The sequence below is a fragment of the Macaca nemestrina genome, chromosome 10, assembly GCF_043159975.1.
Source record: "Macaca nemestrina isolate mMacNem1 chromosome 10, mMacNem.hap1, whole genome shotgun sequence".
Classification (NCBI taxonomy): domain Eukaryota; kingdom Metazoa; phylum Chordata; class Mammalia; order Primates; family Cercopithecidae; genus Macaca; species Macaca nemestrina.
Genome location: NC_092134.1, coordinates 63,223,536 through 63,249,852, shown reverse-complemented (window position 1 = coordinate 63,249,852; position 26,317 = coordinate 63,223,536). Strand labels below are relative to the sequence as shown.

The 26,317-nt window shown below is 38.0% G+C and overlaps 2 protein-coding genes across 3 annotated transcripts in view; one reads left to right on the top strand and one right to left on the bottom strand.

Annotated features, from left to right (window-relative positions):
• Nucleotides 1-3,128: 3,128 nt before the first annotated feature.
• LOC139356479 (uncharacterized) lies at nt 3,129-18,461 on the bottom strand. The gene is made up of 7 exons (XM_071070573.1): nt 18,340-18,461; nt 16,740-16,860; nt 15,701-15,744; nt 14,144-14,355; nt 13,904-14,025; nt 13,311-13,820; nt 3,129-12,944 (listed from the first exon to the last, which is right to left on the bottom strand). Exons 1-7 carry the CDS (start codon nt 18,459-18,461, stop codon nt 12,744-12,746), a joined length of 1,332 nt encoding a protein of 443 aa, XP_070926674.1. The 3' UTR covers nt 3,129-12,743.
• Nucleotides 13,382-26,317, top strand: part of LOC105473383 (CCR4-NOT transcription complex subunit 2) — a 109,140-nt gene continuing 96,204 nt past the window's right edge. Inside the window, exon 1 of one of the 2 annotated variants that reach the window (XM_011727174.3) lies at nt 13,382-13,513. The gene's annotated coding sequence lies outside the window, so the exon portion shown is untranslated. The remainder of the gene's footprint in view (nt 13,514-26,317) is intronic. The other variant, XM_071071452.1, reaches the window with a different exon arrangement.

Sequence of the window (26,317 nt, the reverse complement as noted above, 5' to 3'; positions counted from 1 at the left end):
CACTTGTATTATTCCCTCACCAATACAACAAACAAACGAAGAACAGTTTTTCACGCTTCCCACCATATAGACTGAGATGGTTAAAAGGCTAGACTACATATATGCTAGATCTTACAGCACCAAGTATCAACGAGATTCAGTATTCACCTGGAAGATTAAATCTTAAGTCATATTAAATATAAGTTTTAGATTTACTCTGTGCTTTTTTCTGGGTGAAATTATATTAATTTAATTGATTAGAAGATACTGATCTAAAATTCTGTGAAATTCCGTTTGATTTTAAAACTTCAGCAAGGTGAATGCCAGAAGTAAAGCAGTTCAGATGCAGTTGCTCTTTAACCCCACTTTTCTGTTTAAAATCTAAGACTGTGTGACAATATCTGGATTGAATGACATAGCTGTCTGTCTTTGTAATGGGTGGCAAATGAAAAAAGGAGCAAGATTTTTAAGAATGGCATTCTGCAAAGGATGTTGCTTTCCTAGTCTGTTCTGTCTGAACACCAGAATCTTCACTCAAACTGTTAATTTTAGATATACCTTTAAAATTCTTCCCAGGATGTTTTCAATTGCAGAACTTTATAAAGTTCACCAAAGAAGTTGATAAAGAAAGACTGAAAGCACATTTTGAAATGAACTATATAATGTAAGCATGCATGTTATTAAGTATTTGTCTGGTTTACTAAAAAATCCTGCTCCTTTTTGCATTTGCTATCCGTTACAAAGACAGGTAGCTATGTCATTCAATCCTGATATTGTTACCCATAGGCAGCAAAATCATTCAATCTGTATATTGTCAGTCAGTCCAGATTTTAAACAGAAAAGTAGGATTAGAGAGCAACTGAGTCTGAACTACCACTTTTAGCATTGGCTTTACCTAAGTTTGGTTTTTTTTTTTTTCTTTCTTTCTTTTTTAAATGGAGTCTTGCTCTTGTCGCCCAGGCTGGAGTGCAGTGGCGCGATCTTGGCTCACTGCAACCTCCGACTCCTGGGTTCAAGTGATTCTTCTGCCTCAGACTTCTGAGCATCTGGGATTACAGGCACCCACCACCACGCCCGGCTAATTTTTGTACTTTTTTAGTAGAGACGGGGTTTCACCATGTTGGCCAGGCTGGTCTCGAACTCCTGATCTCAGGTGATCTGTCCGCCTCGGTCTTCCAAAGTGCTGGGATTACAGGCGTGAGCCACCACGCCTGGCCCTGGCTTTACTTAAGTTTTAAAGTCAAATAGAAAAAAAGGATAGCTCCTTTAATGATATCCTAGATATTCTACATAGATTCTCTGATTTTTCAGTTATTTAAAGTTATTAGAACAATCACAATATGATATTAAAGAATCATGTTGTTAACTTTAAAGCTTCAATCTCCAGCTCAATTCAAAGCTCTTTTCACTATTCCCCGCTACTCTCCCCTGACCCCAAGTACAGAGAAAGGGGTGATTATTTTCTTATTTAACTGGGTAAGGATGCAGTCCTCATTAACTGGATTTTGATAACCTCTGTGTGACAGTATCCAAAAGCTAGATCTATAATGAGGCTTCTTTGAGGGAGCCTGCAGGGGCTTCCCATTATGTAGTTTCCCATTATGTAACATATGTAGATCCAGATGTTGGTCATCTGGATACAGTTTACTGAGCCACTTTAATTTCTCTTGCTGCAGAGATTCCCTCTTGCTGAGGTCAGCCTGCATACTGACAAAATGGCTGAAGCTCACCTACTTTCCCTGGTGTTCATACCACCCATGGGAATCTCCATTATTCTTGACACACTAAATGATGGGCATGAAGGCCACTTTCTTGCTGTCCTGGCCTCTCTTAGTCTATCATCTCTTGCAAATTCTCTTTCCTCTACTTATACAGCTCCAGGAGCTCAGCAAGTCCTCCCCACAGAGAAAAGAAATATGCCTCTTATTTTGGTAATCCCAATCTTTAGATATGATTCTCTTCATGCAACCCCCACTCCAATTATATATTGGGAACAGTCCCATCCACAAACGGATTCTCCAAAAGGCCTCCTTATTTTATCTCAGGCCTACCATTTTTTTAATGAAGGGTGAGTAGGAGTGGTGGTGGTGAGGTAGTGGTGGTGGTGATAGGTATGGTTGTGACACTACTTGGCTAATACTATGGGATTATTCAAAGTTATTTTAACTTAGAATGTGAAGTATTCAATGCATTTTATTCTCAGTTTTGGGACATAATCATAATTATGGGGCAATGGGAAAACTCCCACTCAATATTATATTTATTATAAATACATCAACAAAAAAAAGATTCTGTTGTACCTATAGTATTATGATATCAAGTGTTAGCCAGTCCTTGCCTAATGTATTGGCAAAATCACAGTCCTAAAAGGGTAAGAGAAATATCTTATTTGGTCCTGTTAAAAACATCTCCTGTGATATCCAATTCACATCACGTGTCAACTTTTTTAGAGAAGTGGTCTCACTAGATTGCCCAGGCTGGTCTCAAACTCCCGCACTCAAGTGATCCTCATGCCTAGGCCTCCCAACATGCTGGGATTAGGGGCGTGAGCAGCCATGCCTGGCTTTGTGTCAATTTCTTATAACAAAGCTGTGGTAGGGAATTGACAATCCCTATGTACAGGAACCCAAAATTCAGCCTTTCAAGTACAGTATCTCCATCAAATGTAGTTAGACAGCTTGTGGTTTTGTGAGATATTAATTAAAATCTTCAATAAAAAAGAACTAAGGTACTTAGGTACACATATATTAACACATTAACATACCAACAGGCTTGGCACAGTGGCTCACACCTATAATCTCAGTCAGTACTTTGGGAGGCCAAGGTGGGAGAAGTCTCAAACCCAGGAGTTTGAGAACAGCCTGGGCAATATAGGGAGACCCTGTCTCTACAAAAAAAATTATTAAAAGTTAGCTGGATGTGGTGGTGCATGCCTCTAGTCCCATTTACTCTGAAGGCTGAGGTGAGAGGATCACTTGAGCCCAGGAGTTGGAGGCTGCAGTGAGCTCTGATTGCACCACACTGTACTCTAGCCTGGGTGACAGAGTGAGATCCTGTCTCAGGAAAAAAAAAAAAAAAAAAGAAGAAAAACAAGAAACAAACAACTTTGGCAATAATGAAACCTCTTAATTCAGAGCATTACAATGAAATCCTTTTCTTTTTAACAGAATACTTACCAGTATCTTATGGAATTAGTATACTGAGGAATCTAGTTTAGAATCTTTCTTTCCTTTTTCTTTTTCCTTTCCTTGTTCCTTTTTCCTTTCCCTTTTCCTTTTTTTCCTTCCTTTTTCCTTCCTCTCTCCCTCCTTCATTCCCTTTTTGTAATTTCTGTTTCTATAAGGAACTAGGCAAAGCCAAGTAGATTCTTTAACTTAATTAAAGAAGTGTAATAGCTCTCTCTTGCTCCCACTCCACCATGTTGAGATGCCTGCTCACCCTTCACCTTCCACCATGATTGTAAGCTTCCTGAAGCCCTCATCAGAAGTCAGGCAGATTCTGGTACCATGCTTCCTGTACAGCCTGCAGAACTGTGATCCAATTAAATCTTTTTTTCTTATAAATTAAAAAAAGTATAATAAATATGTCTGCTGTTGTTGGTTCATTCAAAACAAATTTTCTCTTCCCTCTGCTCTATTGTAAGTGGTGTTGTTTTTGCTAAGATTCTAAGATTCCCTGGCTTTCAGCAAGAAGAGATTAGTTTTCAGGATAAAGCTTTCAAAAAGGTCTTCTTTACTAAGTATCTAGAAGCCCTGTGTTTTCTGGTATCTTGTTGTGCTACATTATCATCTGTTTCCTCAGTGGCAGCTGCTGAGTTCATAAAAGATCAACTGGCTGTTTCTCTGGATTTTGCCATTTAACTCTTACATGATCACTTATATGGGTTATGCTTATGAAGAGTTGTTTCCTAATTGCAGGCTGCTTCATTAGAAGGAAAAGAAGAGGTTTGGGGATAATATTCCTCCAGAATCATGTTCACCAAAGTTATGGCAGCAGTAGCAACTTTTATAATCCACAAGCTAATGGAAATTAATCTTACTCTTACTGACGAAGTACAATAAGTGTTTTATAAAATATGGTGTTTACCTCTATATTAGGCAGTGTTTTTAAAAATCTTAATTGATTATGACAATCCATTCTAACTACTTCAGAGTTGGACATCATATTAAAAATGTAAGATTGTTTAAAAACTGTTGTAAATATCTGGTAACTATCTTCTTCTAAACAATGTCTTTAAAAAGTGACGGGTCTTTTAAAATCCTCTTAATAACTGTGAAAGGGATGCCATTACATAAACTCAAGATTAGTTAACATGTTTATTTTTAAAAGTGATTTTAAAATACTATTTTTATGGCAGCAAAATAAAACATGATCACGGCCAGGCGCGGTGGCTCACGCCTGAAATCCCAGCACTTTGGGACGCCAAGGCAGGTGGATCACGAGGTTAGGAGATCAAGACCATCCTGGCTAACACGGTGAAACCCTGTCTCTACTAAAAATACAAAAAATTAGCCGGGTGTGGTGGTGGGAGCCTGTAGTCCCAGCTACTGAGGAGGCTGAGGCAAGAGAATCGCTTGAACCTTGCAGTGAGCTGAGATTGCGCCACTGCACTCCAGCCTGGGTGACAGAGCCAGACTCCGTCTCAAAAAAAAAAAAAAAAAAAAAAAACATGATCACTAGTCGACGCTATAAAATGTAATCATTTAGGGATACGTTTTACTTCCCTACCTTACTTGATTTATTTTTTAGTTCTCAAGAGAAAATATTTAACACTCAACTAGCTAGCACATTTATATTTCTGTTGTTTTTTTTAAATGACTCTGTAGTCTATTATTTTCTTCCATTATCCTTTTCAGGTGCCTCATTAGTAATTTTCTGTATTAAAAATTCTTAGATTACATGCGGTTTTCCACATAAAACTATTATCATCACCATTATCGCAACTATTTGAGTGGTTGGTTCATTCCATACACTGCTCTAAGCATTTGCATATGTCGTCTGATAACATTTTTCTTTTTTTTTTTTGAGACGGAGTCTTGCTCTGTCATCCAGTTGGGAGTGCAGTGGTATGATCTCAGGTCACTGCAAGCTCCACCTTCCGGGTTCACGCCATTCTCCTGCCTCAGCCTCCTGAGTAGTTGAAACTACAGGCGCCCGCCACCACGCCCGGCTAATTTTTTTTTGTATTTTTAGTAGAGACGGGGTTTCGCTATGTTAGCCAGGCTGGTCTGGATCTCCGGACCTCATGATCTGCCCGCCTAGGCCTCCCAAAGTGCTGAGATTACAGGCGTGAGCCACGGCGTCCGGCCCATCTGATAACATTTTTGTGACAGTCCTGAAAAGCATAGTCATATTTTTATGCACAAATTTTAGGCAGCAAAACTGAGGTTTACAGAAGTAATTTTTACAATATTGCATTTTTATCAAAGGGTACTGAAGCTTGCATGTGTTTCAGTTAGATAAAATTCCAGATCTCAGCTATCCAAAATCCTTATGCTCATAACCTTGCTTCTTAAATCCCTAGTGGCCCAACACTTTGACTTGAGTGCCCATGTTTTTGTTTGCTTATAATGGAGTTGGAGCCAGACTATTTAACTTAAAATTGCCCTGGGCTACAGTAAAGAATAAGTAAATTAATGATCCATTTATGCCAGGTAAACGTCAAATATTGTAATTGCTTGCTTCTGGAACAAAGGTTTCAAAAAAATCATAACAGAGAAAACTTATGAAAACTGAGTTATCACACGGCAACATAGGTATCTCAAATTCAAATAAATCTGTGCTCTATTTCCAATGATGATTTAGGCTTAACAAAAAACTTTTACATTAATGTTGTTAACTTAAAATATTTTAGTTTTATTTCATTCCTAATTTTTTCTAGTTTAACAGTTAAAATAGAGCTAAAGACATAAGTTTACTCCTAGCTTTCTATTTGTACATATTAGGGTAACTTTATAAGAAAATAGTTTATCACACTGGGTATCCACAAAAATTCATAAAAGGTGTTCCTATAATACTCAAAATTGAGAAACAGTAGTGTATAATCTGTGAGGCCAGTGTATAACAGCAACTCAAGTTAGTTGAATCAGAATTTTAAGCATCTACCTAGTTTCTCCATATTTATTCATTTGATTGATTAGTAACATTTCAAAAATATATTCTGTGGCCAAACTATGTCGGAGTTACTTTCTTCCCCATTATTAAGTGCACTAAATTCATAGCACGGAGTTTTAGTGGTTCTCGGACATTTTTTTTTTTCAGTAAGGACCCCTTCGAGAATCTTGTGACATCTATGGATCCTCTCCCAAGAAAATGAATATACAAAAAGATTACACATATTTTAAAAATTACATTTAAAAAAGAAAGGAGAATAGGTTCTGTAGTTACAAAACCTGAATTCCAATCCTCTTTATAATCTGTGTTAAAGCCTCCATTTCCTCATCTGTAAAATGCAAATACCACCTATCGCCTAGAAATGTTACACAGATTGAGTGAAATCATGTAATTATGGTGCTTGCCATTTAGCATATGCTAAACTAAGTGGTAACTATATTTTCTATTGTTAAAGGTTTTATTATGCTGATTGGTTACAGCCACTTTTTAGATTCTAAGGATCTTATATTCTTTCCACTGGTTACCTCATTTATTTGGCTTCTCCTTTTAGGATATTTTTATAGATGATAGTGACCCACAAAAGCACTGGAGGGATAATAGCATCTTTAATGTTCAGTTCAGAAGAGAAGTGGCTTTAATACTGCCATGATCAATTCCAAAGGTGATGAGTATTAGAGAGATTCAATATACTACGGACAAGGATACTTAAAGGGGGGGGGGGGGTTGTGGTTCACAAGTTTAAATGATCTATGCTACATACATGTAGCATACAAGAAAATGGAAAATATTACACTATTATTCTGACATCACATAGTTTTCTTGAGAACTAAATGACATGATGTGATTTAAAATATTATATATACAGATCTATCTTGTATGGATTTTTTAGTTTTCATTCCTGTTTCCTAGCCCAGAAGTCCTAAAACTTCTAGATAGGGGCACTGGGAGAACCTTGTTCTATTGTCTTTGACCCTTGGTTCCTGACACAGAGCTCCTAAGCCCCTTGGAATTTCCTGGATGATAGAAGAATCTTTTGTTTTAATGAGGTAACTCTTCATGGGCTCCTGGATAGCCTCAGGATGGGAGCTGGTTGCCAGGGAAGCCAACCATGTGATTAGGGAGTTGGAACTTTAAGCTGGCTCCTCACCTCCAGGGAGGGGAGAGGGGGCTAAAGGTTATTTGCTCACCATGACCAATAATGTAATCAATCATGCCTACATAATGAAGTATCCATAAAAACCCAAAAGGACAAGCAGGGTTCAGAGAGCTTCCTGATTGCTGAACACTATGAGGTTCTTGGAAGCTGGCCTGCCTGGAGAGGGCATGGAATTGCCACACCTCTTCTCCCTACCTATACATAGGGCAAGGTATGGGAGAAAAGGTGTGCAGACTCCTCTTCCCTCCAGCTGTTCACTTGTATGCTTTGTAATATCCTTTATAATAAATGGGTAAATGCAAGTAGTTTCTCTGACTTCTGTGAGCCACACTAGTGAACTAATTGAACCTGAGGAAGGGATCATGGGAATCCTGATTTATAGCTTGGTCAGGAGTATTAGGTGACAACCTACTACTTGTGGCTGGCCCTGGAAGTGGTGGGGGCAGTCTTGCAGTACCAAGCCCTCAATCTGTTCGATCTGATGTTGCCTCCAGGTAGACAGTGTCAGAACTGAATAGAATTGAGACACCCAGCTGATGTCTGCGAGAGAACTGATGGTTTGATGTGGGCAGGGGTGAGAGGGACCGCTACCCTACTCCATCTTGTTGCAGAAGTATTGTATTGAGTAGTATTTGAGAACAGGAAAAAAGTTTGGTTTTTCCTCTCTCTCAGAGACAAAACACAATGCCTGGCACATGAATGAGATTCAGCTACATTTGAAAAACAAATGCCAAATGAATACTGAGTCAGAACAGAACATCTTACTAAGGTGAGAAGACATTTATTCTGTTATTCTCAAAACTGGTAATATTAAAAACATACTTTATGTTCGTATCTGAAACACAAACAACTCTAAGGAACTATCCAAATTTCTTTCATTTTCATTGTCATTTTGGTATTTTAAGCATCAAATATTGTTTGAAATATTTGAGCATAAACATATTCTGGTTATGTTTAATATAGTGTCACTATAGCCATCATAACAAGATTTCACAGAAGGCTGAAGAGAAGTTTTAATAAAGATCCTCATTCAATATAAAATGCTCCTCTAACAGTAACTGAGATAAAAATAATGAAAAAATAGTTACGTTTGCAAGGCTGACTTAACACTTCATGCATATTTCATTAGATGATCTTTGTGAGACTTGAAAGTAAACATTTGTATTTTAAAACTTTTTCTTTGCTCTTAACAATATATCATGTCAATAAAATTTCCTCCACTTCATTTCAAATGGCTGAATACTGTTCACTGTATGGATGTTGCTTAGTTAACCAATCTCCTAACAAATGATGCAGTAAAGAGTACCCTTGCAATTAACTTGTTAAACACATCCTTATTTGCCTATAATACTTTTTTTTTTTTTTTTGGATATGGAGTCTTGCTGTCACCTAGGCTGGAGTGCAGTGGCACAATCTCGGCTCACTACAACCTCTGCCTCCTGGGTTCAAGTGATTCTCCCATCTCAGCCTCCCCAACAGCTGAAACTACAGGCACCCGCCAGCATGCTCAGCTAATTTTTGTATTTTTAGTAGAGATGGGTCTCGCCTTGTTGGCCAGGCTGGTCTTGAACTCCTGACCTCAGGTGATCCACCCCCACCTCAGACTCCCAAAGTGCTGGCATTACAGGTGTGAGCCACCATGCCTGGCCTTTGTTTTTGTTTGTTTGTTTTAGACAGAGTTTTGCTCTATCACCCAAGCTAGAGTGCAGTGGCATGATCTCAGCTCACTGCAACCTCTGCCTTCCGGGTTCAAGAGATTCTCCTGCCTCAGCCTCTGAGTAGCTGGGACTACAGGTGTGCGCCACCACACCCAGCTAATATGTTTGTATTTAGTAGAGATGGGGGTTTCACCACGTTGGCCAGGCTGGTCTCGAACTCCTGGCCTCAGGTGATCCGCCCGCCTTTGCCTCCCAAAGTGCTTGGATTACAGGCATGAGCCACTGCACCCAGCCTGCTTATGACACATTTCTAAAAGAATTGTTGGGTCAAATGCACATGCTCAAGGCTTTTGATACATATTGCCAAACTGCACTCTAGAAAAGTGCTGCCAACATATACTCTCAGCAATATAAGCAGCCCTGTTTCTCTGAACCCTTGCCAGTACTATCAAGAAATAACCACTTGTTAAAATAATGCCTGAAGATTAATGTTTAACGTGTTTTGTCATTCATAAGTTGGGCTTACTATCAAACTTTTAACTGTTACAATATTACCATTCAAAGCTTAAGATTCTTACACGTATTTCAGATGATAGAAACTGAGGTCTAGTAAATTATAAATCAGACCCCTTTTAGTGTGAATTTTAGCCCTGGTCATACTGCAGTGCAGTCTACTTTTTTTTCCCCCTTGTAATAGCCTTACAGATTTCCCAGAAAAAGATAGACATCTTCTTTATTAAGTTGAAGGCTAGGAATATTCTATTGGTTTAGTACCGTTTTTCCTGTTTCCTAGATTGGATTTTACAAATTTTGTGTTAAGGATACCTTTTGACATTTACTCATTTAATATTAAAATAGTCTAGCTAATCTTGGATAAGAATTTTGTTGCTTCATTCACTGACTCACTAATTTAACAGCACTTATCTAACGCCCACCATGTGTGAAGGATAAAGTAGTGAACAAAACAGGTGTAGTTTATATTTTTGTAGGGTGAAGGGAGGTATGAAATAAACAGTGAATAAAGAAGATAATGATAAATTATAAATGCTATTAGGAAAATAGAGGGGCACGTGATTGATAGACAATAAATGGGAATGGGAGCTATTTTAGATAGGGTGGCCATGGAAGGCCTGTCAGATACATTTGGGTTAACCTGAAGGAAGAGAATGAATGAGCCATATTCAAGACAGTAAAACCACATCCCAGGCTGAAAAAATAAAAAGCAAGTGCAAAGTCCCTGAGACAGAGTATTAGGTAAGATTAAATTCAGTTGAGAACAAGAGACCCCAAAATAGCGGGTGTAATAATATAGACATTTACGAGTGCAGGGCTGGCATGGTGCTCTCATCCACAAAGTCCTCAGGGACCCTGGTTTCCACCAGTTTTGCCATCCCTAGTATGAGAGAACCTGCATGAGACACAAATTGGCAGCTAGAGTTCCAAAATCACATCTATAGTCCATGGTACAGGATAAAGGAAAAGCCGCATTGAAGGTGTACACCAACTATCTTTTAAGGATGGTTTTACAAGTGTGCCACATGATACAATGCTTATATCCCATCAGCCAGCACTATTACATGGCTACAAGAAAGGCTGCAAAATACAGTCTTTGTTCTGGGTAGCCATGTATCCATGTCTACTACTATGAAAAAAATGGAATTTTGGGGGACAACAGGCTCTGCTACAGACTACAAAGAGCTCAGCCCACGACAGAAAGGAGGCAGTAAGAAGGGTGAGAACAACTTCCCGTACTGCTTCCTGGGAAGATGGAGAAGTGGGCAGGAGCCAGATTATGCAGTCTTGAAGGCTATGGTAAGGAATTCCGATTTCATTCTGTGTGCATAAGGAAGCTACTGGAGGGTTTTAAACAAGGGAGTGACATAACCTAATAACATTTTTAAAATGATTGCTTTGGTTGGTATATAGAGAATGGTTTGAATGGGAAAATTTTCATGAGCATACAGATAGAAAGTGAAAGCAGCTAGTATGGATATTGCCGTGGTCCAGCAAGAGATGATGGTGGCTCCCAAGGGCTGTAGCGGTGGAGGTGATAAGCAGCTAAATTCAGAATATATTTGTCAGGCAGAATTGATGGTACTGTCTGATGAGCTGTATGAGTGTGAAGAATCACAGAAAATTCCAAGTTTTATGCTTGAGCAAATAAGTGAATGGTGGTACTATTTATGAAAATCAGGAATTCTAAAGGAGCAGGAGATTTAGGGAATGAACAAAGGGGATTCAAATGTTGTTTTAGACACATTAGAGAAGCCTGTGCTTTTTATCCCTTGCCATGGCAAAATTTTCAATACCATCCATAGTTTTCTAAAAATGGGTGGCCGTCTTCTTCTACAAGTTATACACAAACTCATTCTTCCCTTAATAGGGTATTTTTTTTCCTCAAAGTCTGTATACAATTTTTAAATGAAGTGTACAGAGAATTTAACATAACACATATTTTGGAAATACACAAAACATGTGCCTATTAGTATGGACTACTTTTCAGGTAAAAGAAAGACAATCTATTAAGACAGTCAAAAGAAAACCAAACTACCAAATGGGCAAACTTGATTAACATTACCAATGAAGATGAACTTTTTGATGCAACAGGATAATTCAAAAAATGTAGCATCTAGTCTTATAGTAAAAATAGTAACTCTTATAGTAAGAATTCTTACTACACAAGCCTTTAACAAATGCTAGGTCATTAAATACCTAGAGTACCCTCTAAGGTAGGTATTAAAACAATTTTAACAAATTTATAATAGATTTGGCACAAATAATAGGACAATTAAAGGCTTGTTCTTCAACATGGCTTAAAGTGAATTCATCCTAAACAAATAGTGTTCAGTGAGTCAAAGTAAGTAGTATCAAATATTGAAAGTAATAGTATCAGTGTATTTTCTCCTAACACTCCTAACCCACACGTTTATTATAAAAATGTTTGTTGTTCTATCTCTTCCAGTAAAATACTCAAGGTAATAAAACTCTCAAATCAGACTTACACCCTCTGGAAGTCATTCTATAGAGGTATAACCAATCTTTTAACACACCATCTTATGGTTGAAGATGTTAACATGAGAGGAGGAGAAAGCAGAAAGAGGAAGGGACTATTTGGAGAAGACGGGGAGAAAAGAAGGAAAGACACCAATGTGTTGTTCCTCCTCGAATTTTCCTGAAGTGAAAAAAAAAAAAAATGAAGTAGAATGTTTGATGAAATGAATAACCAAGTAAAACATTTTCTGTCTACACCAGTACCACTAGGAGTTGAAATAAATTCACACAAGTCTGCTATGTCAAAACACCTTACCTTCAAAAACATGACAGTTATCTTTTATTTTATAGTATGTTGTGTTTCTTGCTATTTCTTATTTTTGACCTTCAATGACAAATTTAAATTGGATTACAGTGATTCTTTTGTAAGGAAAAGGTGAATTTTTAAAAGAAACAACCAAGTGAAGTAGAAATTTTATTTACTTCAAATTAACTAATTACTCAAATAGAAAAGGACAATTTTTCACATTATGAAGCTACACAATTCCAAAACACACATGCAGAGGCTCTTAAGAACGAAATGTCTAGTAATTACAAAAAAAGTGAAGAGTTTACAGACATACAAAGAAATAAAGGGGAATTATTGCAAAGAAAAGTTTAATTTCACTTTGAACGACAACGATTTTTCTGGAAAGCAGATACTTCACTCCTTTAAGTTTCCACCCAAGCCACAATAATTTCAAATGGTCTTGAGGATGACCCAGCTGGTCACTCTTGTTTATGTGGAGACTGGGGGGAATGAGAGTCAGAAAAAGTGCTATAAACCTAATTTGGCTAGAGCAAGTTCACACGACACGACCGTGCTTTAAAAACTTGCTCTCCATTATGTACTTCCTTCCACCAGGTTGGGGGGGAAAAAAAAAAAGGTGAGGATGGTGAGTAAATACACCAGTGGTTTCATCAGAGGGGAACTCACTACTCAGAAGGTGACGGTGACGTGGTGCCGGTCCCTGAAGTACGCGTACAAGCTCCGGAGGTTGCGGGAGCTAAGGGAGGAAACGGGGACACGGTTAAATTCGCCCAGGTGGCGGGAGTGAGGAGGGGAGGAGTGAGGAGGCGGACGTGCGGGGGCGGGGTGTCCAACACAAACACAAACACGAACACGCTCAGCATCCCCGGGGAGGGCGGACTGAAGCCACCTCACCATTCATCGCCCCTGGACCCTGCGGTCCCCCTCGGACTTAGGGCCAGAGCCCTCTGCGAAGCAACTTGGCCCCAGGAAAACGGTAGCGGCTGCAGAAGCCCCGCTCTCTGTAACGGCCGCGGAGGAGCAGCAAGCCTCCCTGTGAGTCGATGGGAGACAAGACGGATCAGCGGTAAGGGCGGTAGAGGAGTGAAGCGCCTCTCTCCACCTTGTTAGAAGCGCGCTGGAAGCGGCCTACCCATCCCATCGCTGCTGCTTTGCAGTCGCCGCTCCCACCTTCCGCCGCCACCCGGAGGGAAGCCGGAGCGACGGGGGTCACGGCGGCGGTCAGAGGGTAAAGGTCTTGCTCCCAGCAGCCTCCGCGGTGGATACGTCGCCATCTTGGATCCGCGGAACAAGAAAATTCATGCGGTGAGTTTTTGGCAAATTTTCGGAAGTCTGGCAGCGGGGCGCGCGGCGGGGGCGGCGGATTCGGGGCCCCCGCAAGGCGGGGGAATGCCCCGGGGCCGGTCCGGCCGCGCCCGGGGTCCGCCGGTAGCGTCCCGGCCCGCCGCTTCCCGTTGCTTTTGTCTCGGCTCCAATCGAGAGAGGGAGAGCGGAGCGGGCGGGGAGGGGGGGTGGCGGCGGTGGAGGGAGGGAGGGGGTGTGTATGGGGGTGGTGGTGGACGGGACGTAAAGCGTCGCTGTACTCGGGCCGCTGCAGCAGCAGCTCCAGATCCTAGGCCCGGTCCCATCCGCGAGTGGCGGGGCTTCCCCAGACTCCACTCCCCTAGGCTCCCGCCAGCGCGGAGGAGCCGCTACCGCCGCGCTGCTTCCTGGGGGAGAAGAGAAGGCGGCTGCGGCCGTGGCTGAGGAGCTCGAACCCGCTTTAGACGGCTCTGCCGCCTTCCCAGCAGCTGGTGCTGTCTCTGGCTCCTTACATTCTCAATACACGTATATCATCTGCCAGTTATGTGTATTTCTGTTAGTGTGTGTGTAAGTGTCAGATGGGAGACACTGGACTGGCTAACGGGTGTCAGGAGCCTGCAGGCCCTGGGATACCGAAGGCTGTGCATGGTGGAGGGAGAAGGAATGCAACTGCGATGCTGCCTCTGCCACCGCACCAGGAAGGTGAAGCTTCCGTAGTGTCGTAGACTGAGTCCGGATGGTCCTGGGGCGGCGGAGGAACCACAGATGCTTCTGTCTGTGAAGTTACAAGCCCTGGTTTTCTACTTCCGCAGGGGCCTCTCCACCTTTTGCTGTTGTAGGTCTCACTTAAAAGTTTCACAGAAGAAAAGAGTAGGGTTAAAAGAGGCCTTTGTAGTTCTTAATTGAGGCACTGTTGTCTGTCCGGGAGAAAGCTGATGACTCTTGGTGACTGTGGTCCTTAGCAAAAGTGAATTGTAGTTTTCTTTTATACAAAATATTTCCAAGGTTTTAGACTTTATATTTATTCCAGGCCTGTAGGTACGGTATTACCACCACAAAAGTCTTACATAAGGGTACCACCCTCTCAGAAGGAACCTAAACATCAACTTCCTTCGAATCCTTGGAGACATCTTCACTTTTCAACATCCGGAAGACTGAGTGCAACATATTTTGTTTCATTTTCATAAAACTCTTGGTCAGAGAATCCCACTCCTTTTAAAATCGTTTGGGCAGTTCTTCGTAATTAAGTACACTGATTTGAACCCTTAGATTCTTGGCGAAATGGTAAAAAGTACTCAAAGTCAGTTCACGAGGGAAGCCAACTTAAACTTAAGGTTCCAAAGTTGAACATACTTCATGCTTGATATTAGGAATTTTTAGAGCTCGGAATCATAAGTGTGACTCTTGATTTCCCTTTTGAAGCAAGATAAGTGGAAAGAATAAAGTATGGGGTGAGGGATGAGATAGAAATTTTAAAGTATCCATTTACATACAAGGTTTATGTAGAGTTTGGGAATGCTTGGCATAATTGACAACAGTTCTTTCCAAACGTCAATGAATATGTCTCTTATAATTTTGTAAGATTGCAAATTGAAAGGGTTAAGAATCATAGTGGGCTGAAATGGTTAAGTGTCTATATTCAGAACCCAGTTCATTGAAATGTTTTATAATGGACCAAGATAATTAGTAAGCTCTGTATGTTGAATTTGTTTAGTTTGTAGTTCTTTTATAATGTTAAATCTAAAGAAAAAGAAATACAAAATACACTTAAAGACAAAACATGTTCCACTCTACTCACTTATTTCTTGACTTTGTAAGATCCTTATTGTAGAAAAGGTATCTTTCTCTCATATTTTCTGAGAGCTTGAATTGTAATAACTTTTGTGAATACTTTGTATTTTAGAGAGGAAGTGAGAAACTCTGCTAAAGTTTTTTTTTTTGTATCTGAATTAGTACTTCATCAATACAAATAAGTTAATGTAAACATTTGTTGGCAGGAATCTTTTTTTAAGTATACAATGTAGAGATATCTGTAACCTAATCTGATCTCAGGGAATGAGAATTGCCTGTTTGTTTAACCAAGCAACACGTACAGCCTATACAATTTTTCAGTTTCTATAATACTTTAATTTATATGGTGGAAAAGGAGGGCAAAATGCTTGTGTGTGAGTGATTTATATCCCCAAGTACCTGATCTTGAAGATAAAACTCAGAATGTGGCTTATCTTCTGATGCTGGGCAAAAAACAAAAACAAAAAAATTCAGAATGATACAACTTCCCATATACCTCCCTACAAGGACTAATTACCTTTGTTTTTCCTTTATAACTTTGGGTGTTGCACTTTTTGATTTTTCAGAGATGCTTTACAGTTATTATAACCTGAAAATTATTTGTTCAAAAGTAAATAAAATTTTCAGGTGTATGAATAGATTTTATTAGAAGTGCTTCTAACCCAGTTCTCATTTGTATTCCTTTAGTAGATACTGGTATTAAAAGTACCTATATTTTGAAAGACCATTACAGAATTTTTTACAACCTGTATAAGTTATAGTTTTATGTTTTCTAGTGACAGACTTCATAAGATTTTCTGATAATGTAAATAGAATGTATGCTTCACATGTATATGTTAAATAATGAGTAAGCATTAATAGACTAGTGAAAAACACTTAGCTTACAATTTATTTTTTTGCTCTTTAAAAGCAATGTTAAACAATAGCTGTTTTTTTGTTGTTAAAATTTGTTAAAATTTTCCTGAGATTTTAGGAAAATATACAACCAAACATTTATGATGTTATTTGTTACCTGGATCTGTAGGGGATTTTGTAACACAAAGAGGCAAAAGATCCAAGGTACCAGGTAGGGCAGTTTAGGGGCAGAGTTAATATGAGGTGTACTGTAATGTTTGAGTGGAATTATATACAGTGTTAATCAAGGGATCTAGTGCTATGGTAGAACTTACTCTGCTTGATGATACAGGTGACTGTTCTTCCTTACTAAGAGCGGTTTCTACCTGTGATACTTAAAGGGATTGAATTTCACTGTGACTTATACCAGATATTTTGAAAAGAGCTGTGCTAAAGTTGATGTCATTGTAGAAAGTTTGCCTTGAAGTGGAATGAAAGTTAGGGTTTTATTTCTTTAGTTTTTCTGTTTAACATCCTTTGATTTCTATTTTAGAATTCAACTGTTATGACTAATCATGCTGATGTGGCTTGTTCATTTATTTACTTTGTCTATACTATTAGGAATGTCCTGGAAATAGAATTCATAGTGTGTTTTCTGACAGCTTGTTCTCTGAAATACAGTTGCAAATCTGTTGGTATCCGTTGGTATATCACTTGGGGGTGTGCTGCATTATAAAGTAATAAAACAGTTTACGATGTTTACTTTTTGTCAAGAGCTCATGATATATAATATGGAAATACAAAAAAAGTGAATTATTTAGAAAAAAATGGGAAATTTTTCGTTTTCTGGGCACTTGAGTGCTTTGTATATGCTTAGACTCAGGATCTAAGTCCACTTAGATATATAGTTAGATATTTTGGACTATTTGCCACTTAACCCTGAACATTTTCCTTTCCTTATTCTTTTTTTTTCTTCTTCTTTGAGACGGAGTTTTGCTCCTCGCCCAGGCTGGAGTGCAATGGCGCGATCTTGGCTCCCTACTACCTCCACCTCCCAGGTTCAAGTGATTCTCCTGCCTCAGCCTCCTGAGTAGCTAGGATTACAGGCATGCGCCCGGCTAATTTTGTATTTTTAGTAGAGACAGGGTTTTACCATGTTGGTCAGGCTTGCCTCAAACTCCTGACCTCAGGCAACCTGCCTGCCTCAGCCTCCCAAAGTGCTGGGATTACAGGTGTGAGCCACCACGCCCATCCTATTCCTTTTATTCATGTGTATGTTATTGCATGTATGTGTGGGGGGGAGGGTGGTGGTGCATATTTTATGTATCTTTCACTTCTCTGTTGTTTGATGAACTTCTTCTATACTCCTCTTTGGTATCACTTTCTTCATAAATCTTTCCTGACTCCTCAAATCTTTCTGCTGTATTGCTTTTTAGTCTTCAAACTTCTATTATAGAATGTCACACTGTATTGTAATTTACTGTCCATCTGGACTGGGAGCACCTGAGAGGTAGGGCTTTGATTTGTTTATGTTCATGTTTCAAATGCCTCTATAGTGCATAATACTTAGTAGGTTCTCAATACGTATCTATTAAACTGAACTGTTGCTAGATTGTCATTTGTCAGTACTGTTTCACAATCCACAGATCTGAAGCAACAGATTGGAAAAGTGGTGGGGAGAATGGCATCCTGTATTCCTTCACTTTCTTGAATCCTGTCTTACAGTTTTGCTTCTTAATTACATATGGAAAAATAGATAACTAGCTTCTTAGAGAACTGTGTGTTGAGTTAGTATGGAATTAGGGGAGGATGTTAGTAATAGAGTGATTAATACCCTGTTTTGCTTCTGGCAGGATGTTTAGGTCTGTATTTCTTGCTGTATTATGTGTGGTTATGGCCATTATTTGAAGGAGATATTTTGTATTTGTCTTTACAAGGTAACATGTTTACCAGTACTTACACATGAGCTCCTATTATATTTGGGGCTTCTGAAGTTAGATTCTGTTTTTCTCACCTTTTTCCTCTTAATGCCTGGCCCATTGGTTAGTAGAAAGCAGGATTTCTCTAGTTTGAATAAAATTGCCCTTATGGAAATAAGGTGAGATGTGTCTTATTGGAGGTCCAAAATTTAAAAAGCTCTGAAAGTTGATCATTTGTTTAGTTTTGTTTTGAATAAGGTGAGAAAATATCAACTGGAATTATACCTGTGAATCTGATTATCATCTTTCTTAATCTGATTTTCCCACTTTTTCATATGGAAATGTTCACGTGTTTGACTGCAGGTGTTGCCATTGGCAGATGTTATGTCATATGATACATACAACATTTTACCTTTCTCAAATCTGAAACGGCGATTTTGAGAAACATCTGGCCTTTACAGGTTTGTTTAAGAGCTTGTGAGCCAGTTTTGTGCCCATTTTAGAGATGTTGAAATCAAAACAGGATAGATGACTCCCAGAATATCATTTTAGTAGATATGCTAATATTGATAATGATTTTAGGAATATTATGTCTTAATTGCCTGTATATGTTCCAGAGACCTTTTAGTGACTAAGAGCTGCTAAAGATACAGAGTATATATTTTTAAAAAGGGAATATGATCCAGTACTCAAGACACCAATCCTTTCTCTGCCTTTTCTGAATGGGAATGTCTTTCCTTATATGTGAGTAGATGAAAATGCACATTTATTAAGTTTTTACTAAGTTTTAGTAAAAACTTAGTAAAAACTAATGATAAATGAGTGAGAGAAAATTGTGTGTCCTGGCAATTTAGGTAACAGTGAGTAGACTTGCTTGTTTTTCAAACATATTGATATACTATTTTTCCATTTGTGTATTCAGATGTTGTAACAGCTCCAGTTTGTATTAGCATCTGGACAAAACGTAATGACTGATTATGTAATACAATGTGTTTGAGAGAGGAACATTTGGTTTTGTGTCATATCTGGCAAGAATGTGCTTTTGTATTATTTTCTACTTTGTAAATTATAATGCCTATCCTGCATGTAAATTTTGTATTTAGTTTTCTGCTTGTAAGAATCTTTCATAGGTCAGTAAAATAAAATATTAGGTTTACTGTGCCATTCCAAGCACCTGACTACTTTTGGCTTTGCTACTTAATATTTTAAAAATGTTTTACAGCTTGCAGAGAGGACTTTCATTATCTTAATTTTATATATATTATTTAAAATAAGTTTAAAACTTAACATTTATGTTTATAAACAAGCTATTTTGGTCAATAAGAAAATTAGAAGTTGGGAATTATGAAGGCCATTTTCGTCTTCAGACTGTACTTAGAGTCTAATTTCTTTCTCGTTTATTTTAACGCTACTTTATAGAGAAAATCGTGATTTATTAAATAAAATAGGTGTTGATGGAAGATTTATTTTTGTTTGCATCTGATCATCTTGCAGATCCTAGATATTTAATCGAATTGATACAGAAGTTTGAAAGACAAGCAGCAGTAGGAAATTTTTGTTTCAAGCTTGACTTTCTGGCAATATACAACAGCTGCTCATTTTTAAAAATTATAAACATTCATTGAGAAACATTAAAAACTTGAAAGCAAATAGTTTGTTATAATGTGAATAGGTTATAACATATCATTGATGCTACATTTTACATACTATTGCACCATTATTCTGAGGTAGTCATATGCTGAACAGATTACTGGACAAAGTAATGCTTTAGGGGTGTAGTTTTTATGGGAGTGAACATGTCTGGCCTGAAATTAGACGAAAAATTGGAGCCATAATCTTTCTAATCTATGCTTATGAGAAATTCTAGGTATATTTATAAGTATGTCAGGCCAAACTTTATTTAATACAGCCAAACTGGTTAACCTGACATCTGAGATAGTCTTTTTTTTTTTTTTGACATATTAACATTTTGTATATTTATTGTGTACAACATCATGTTTTAAAATATATATACATTGTGGAGCAGCTAAATCAAGGTAATTAACACATGATTTACCTCACATACTTATTTTTGAAGGTGCAAAAACATCCTTCACAATTTTCAAAAAGACAATACATTATTCTTAACTATAGTCACCATGTTGTACAATACATCTCTTTAAGTTATTCCCCCTATCTCACTGAAATTTGTATCCTTTGACCAGTATGAGATAGTCTTTAAACTGTTTAAGTTTGGTATACAATGCACTTGTGTGTGTATATCACTCATCCTAAAATGGATGTATGTGTGTAAAAAAATTGTAATCCAATGCTTAAATGAATTTGTGAAGCACAAATTAGTGAAACACTAAGGTGTTTCATATCATAGTTTGAAAATCTCTGTGCTTGATTGCCAAACTCACTTCCAACAGTAAAATTCTGTGTATTTTAAAAGTTCTTTTTCTATTCCCTGCACATGCGAAACTCGTGTAATTTAGCTGTTTTTTAGTAGAGTTTGGATAGAAATTGTTTATTAAATTAAATTTAAAGTTTAGGCTCTGCTGGTTATATGTTAGCACTCTAGATGTTTTCAAGTAAATCCTGTAGTAATTTAAGTGTTTAGTCTCTGCTCGACATTGTTATTGGATATATGATGGTGATTCAGACAAGTCTCCACCTTCATTAACCTAACATTCTGGAGGAGGAGACAGACAGTAAACAAATAAATATAATTTCAGCTAGTGGTAACTTAGGAAAAAATAAAGGGGGATAAAAGTACAGCACTTGATTAGAAATGGAAAAAAAGAGATTAAGTAGGGTGATGAGAGAAGACTTCTGTGGAGGTATCATTTGAGCAGAAACAGAGAAAGGTGTAAGCCATGCAGAAATGTGGTTGAATGCTTTTCCAGACAGAAGGAATAGAAGGCCCTGAGATAGGGTCAAGTTTTGCATGTTTAAAGATAAGAAATTTCATCAACAATTACTTAGTGCTTTCTGCATAAATGGGGGTAAGCTCTAAAGGGGAGAAGAGATGATTAAAGCATAATAATCTGTGTCTTTCAACTTCTGAAAATACCATGGTGGACCCAGTAATCTGTAATAAGTTTTATAAAGAGCAATAGGGAGGAGGGATTATTTTTTATTAAGGTGCCTTGAAATTGTTTTCTACATCAGATGAATTGTGGGGGTTGGGGGGTGGTCTGTCTGGAGTACTGGAAAATGACATGGGAAAGCAAACTGAAAACTTTCCTTAATTCATGTGTTTATGTAGAATAATCAAACCTATACTTTTCTCAGAAATTAGTAATGATTTTCATGTTTAATTAGATTTCCTTGTACAGTCCAATAAATGTTACTATGTGCTGTGCACTATTATAGTTGCACTGCATAATTCCTCAAGTTAAATTTTTGTCATACTGTAGAAACATCCTAGAGTGCAGTAACCTTGTTTCAGGGAGTTAATGAGTTGGCTTCAAGGAGGTGGTAAGTGAACTGGGTTCTGAAGGGTGCTTTGTAGTTAACTAGGTGGAGGAGGGGAGGGTATCAGCCTTGTAAATGCACAAATCTTGGGAAAATATTCTGGATTTGGAGAATGGCAAGGTAATCCTCCATAGCCCTTGACAGAATTCTGGGACCTCATAGGAGATGTTAGTTGAAGGAATGAAGTAGCCACAGTATGAGAGGTCTTATCTTTTATGTGATGAGGGAACCATTAACCATTGGAAAAAATAATAGCCAATGAGATTGATAAACAGATTTGTGTTTCAGGGGAAAGTTTAGATTCCACAGTCGATTTACAATGAAAATTATAGCTTAATGGTGTGTATTTGTGACATTTTTGAAAGATTATTTTCTCTCCATTAAACAAATTGAGTACTTTGTATTCATATAAGCAGGATTTTTATTTGTTAAGAACTGTATGACTTTGAAACTCTGTAGTTTCTTTTAGAGAACTTGTTTGTTATACATATAAATGAATGCCTACTGTTCAAGGTTTTTCCATTACTGGGATGGAATTTTTACAAACGTTTTGGGGCAGGCAAAGTTTGAGTATTATCATCTGACGTAATGTGTTAGACAGGAGATTTAACATTCTTAGATAAATTGGAAAAATATGAAGAAAATCTGAATCAGTGATAAAATCCCTACATAGGAGCTGATATTTATATTATATTACTAGAAGTGCTTATTTTATATATACTTGTTTGTGTGTTTCTCAAAATACTATACATATAACACTTGGTTGTATTAGGTTGCTAGCATTATTTGTTAATTGACGTGCAAAAACAAATCCTAAATTAATATTTTTAAAGAAAAAGAATTGCTTCTCTGAGAATGTAGTTTCAGCAAATTATTATTTTTATTTTTATTTTTATTTTTGAGACACGTCTCACTTTGTCACCCAGGCTGGAATGCAGCAGCATGATCACAGTGCACTGCAGCCTTGACCTCCTGGGCTTAATCAATCCTCCCACCTAAGCCTCCCGAGTAGCTGGGACTACAGACGCACGCCACCATGCCCGGCTAATTTTTGCATCTTTTGTAGAGACAGGGTTCCTCCATGTTGCCCAGGGTGGTCTTGAGCTCCTGCGCTCAAGCCATCTGCCTGCCTCGTCTTCCCAAAGTGCTGGGATTACTGACCTAAATTGCTGCTTTTATTGTATGCATTATATACTATTTTATCATAGCAAAAGTTAATGGTTCAACTATGGCATGTAGAGCTGCCCACGTAGCCTAATTGTCTATTTAGTTCACTTTTGACTGAATAAAATGGAGCTGGTCTATCTGCTGTTAAAAAGAGTTATATTCTGAAATTTTACATGATGTCCATAATGTCTGGAACTAACCAGCCTGAAATGGAATCACCATTGTACTGTTTTCAATTGGCTATGTGACTTATCCTCCCTATACTTCAGTTTTCTCATTTGAAAAATGTAGATTAAAAATAAATAAAAACAAAGAAAAATGTAGATAAATAACAATACTTACCCAGTAGGACTGATGTAAGGATTAAAGGTTTTTGTGAATTTTTTGTTTGTTTTCGTTTTGGAGTGGGACTTGTTAGGTTAAAGAGGAGCTTCTGAGACGTATGAGAATTAGCCACAATTTATTTCACAGAGTGCACTATACTCTTTTTTGTATCAGATTTGTAAATGTAAACAAGAATGCAGTCTTGCTTTTAGAGTCTAAACATGTTTTTCCTACCAGGAATTTTGTTTAAATGACCTTCTGTGAAGTAAGATGTGTAATATTTTGAGTAACATAAATAAATCTTCACATTGTCTGCAGCACTTGGCAAAGCACAGGGCACATAATAGGCATTTAATAATTCGTTTGTTAAGTGGGATAAATCTAATGGGTTAGGATTCAGACAGACAGTGTCTACCTTTTACAACCTGAATAATGCAGAGTTAGTTACCTGTAGCAGTTTTTCCTCTATGCCTGTTTTCTTCCTTAAAATTAATAAAATATCTTCTTTGCTTAAGTGTATTTAAGTGGGTTTTAATAAGATCCTGTAAAACTCCTGACAGTAGGTATTTACTGGTGTTGGTTCCCATGCCATTTCCTTTATGTAGAGCAAATATTGCAAAAATTCTGGAAGTTCAGAAGAAACAGCACGTACCATTTATTTTTTTGAAAGTTGATAATTGTACCATTGAGTATGTGCTCATCTTTAATGAGCAGATAATACATTATTTTGGAAAGACTTCACACTTGGATTCAGATGATGGGTTCCAGTCTGGGCTCTATGAACTTACTAGCTGTGTGCCTGGTAAAATCAATTAGTATTGAAGAGCCTCAGCTGTTTGATAATTTATACCTCCCAGTGTTGCTGATGACAACTCAGATAATGAAAGCAAAAGTGTTTAACTGTAGAGCATGTCAAAAAAGTATCATGATAATTATTCCTGATTATTAGTCATTGTAGTGAAACTAGTATAAACTAGTATAGTAGTCTCCCCTTAATTCAAGGGGAAATATATTCTAAGACCCCAGTGGATGCCTGAAACTACGGATAGCACTGAACCTTATATGTACTATTCCCCCTGCATACATACCTATGATAAAGTTTAACTTGTACATTAGGTACAATAAGAGATGAGTAACAATAGCTAATAATAAAATAGGCCGGGCGCAGTGGCTCACGCCTGTAGTCCCAGCACTTTGGGAGGCCAAGGTGGGTGGATCACAAGGTCAGGAGATCAAGACCATCCTGGCTAGCACGATGAAACCCCGCCTCTACTAAAATACAAAAATTAACCAGGATTGGTGGCACGCGCCTGTAGTCCCAGCTACTTGGGAGGCGGAGGCAGGAGAATTGCCTGAACCTGGGAGGCGGAGTTTGCAGTGAGCCAAGATCGAGCCACTGTACTCCAGCCTGGGGGACACAGCGAGACTCTGTCTCAAAAAAAAAAAAAGAATAATTATATACTGTAAAAAAGTTAAGCAAATGTGATCTGTCTCTCAAAACACCTCTTGTACTGTACTTGTATTTTTTGTGATCTGTCAGTCTGATAACCAAGATAGTTACTAACGTGACTAAGGGGTGGGTAGCATATGTAGCAAGGATATCATGTCCCAGGTGGTATGGAGCGGGATGTCACAAAATTTCATCACACTCCTCAGAATGGTGCCTAATTTAAAATATATGAATTATTTCTGGAATTTTCCGTGTAATATTTTTGGACTGTGGTTCACCATGAATAACTGAAACTGAGGAAGAAGAAACCGCGGATAAGGGGAGAACTACTGTAGTTTCTTAAGTTGTATGATTGATTGAATGATTCATTCATTTTTATCTTGTGATGCTGCTGCATTTGGGTGCTTTGCCCTTTATGCATTTTTATTTAAGTAGATACCTGGCTTATTAGGACAGGTGCAGTAGCTCATTCCTGTAATCCCAGCACTTTGGGAGGCCGAGGCAGGTGGATCACTTAGGTCAGAAGTTCAAGATCAGCCTGGCCAAAATGGAAAACCCTGTCTCTACTAAAAATACAAAAAATTAGCCAGGCGTGGTGGCACGCGTGTCTAATCCCAGATACTTGGGAGGCTGTGGCGAGAGAATCGCTTGAACCTGGGAGGCAGAGGTTGCAATGAGTTGACATCATGCCAGTGTGCACCAGCCTAGGTGACAGAGCTAGACTCCATCTCAGAAAAAAGAAAAAGACAACTGGCTTATTGGACTTTGGGAGAAAGGAGTTTGGAAAGATTGTGGGAGTGGTAAAGAATGATTCTGCTGTGTTCATCAGAGCAGGCCAGTTAATTGAATATTTTTGCATGCTGAGGTCCTGATGCTTTCTGTATGTATCTATAGCAGGAAATTTACTTCATCTTAACTCCTGTATCATTAGGGTAAAACATCATGATAATCTTTGGGGTATTCCCATTTTTGTAACTGTATTTGTGTCCTTTATCATTGTTAGCCAAGCATATTTTTCGTGAACATCATGTCTATTTTTTGAAAATCATTTGTAATTTATAATTAGAGCATTGAGAATGTCAGTGCAGTAGTTGGAAACTCTTGTGTATTCTTGTGCATATAATGTGTATGAATAACTTACACTGTTCTTTGTCCCTTAAATCTGTAAGATCTCTTGGGTACTGAGCCTTTTGAAACATTAAAAGTAAAGACCATATAAGGCAAGCAGAATAGTACTAAATAGCTGCAGTAGCAAAGCAAGGAAAGTGAATCACAGAGTAATGAATTTGGAAAATGACTGTTGTGCATTGTAGGAAAAGGCATTGCTTTTACTATCATCCTTGTAAAATCTAGTTACTGACATTAAATATTTGTTAGGTGTGCTGATTATTTAATCGTGTACCGTAATAAAGCCACTTACAAGCAAAATACTTTTTTCTTCTAAAAACATATATTAAAACTTTAGAAACTGGAATACAGCTACCCTAAATCTTTACTCGGTTAGTTTGCTCTTCCATTCTTTCATATTAACTAAGGCAAATAATTTAAAATTGAGCAAAGGACTCATATCTAAAACTTATTTATAAAACTTATCCTTGTGATATAAAACATATGAACTTCTAGAAGATCTACAGATTCTGGTCAAGATATGCCCCCTTATAATTTTGATAGTTTTAATAATAATTGTCAGGCACAGCAAAATACTCGGGCATCAGATACTCAGTTAACTGTTAGGTTTACTATTAGAAGATTATTACCACACTTTAGAATAAAGTTTTCAATATCTAAGGCTCTTTGCTTATTTCACTGGAATTAACTAAAAGTAGGGAATTCATTCCTCAGAATAATTTATATCCTAAGCTA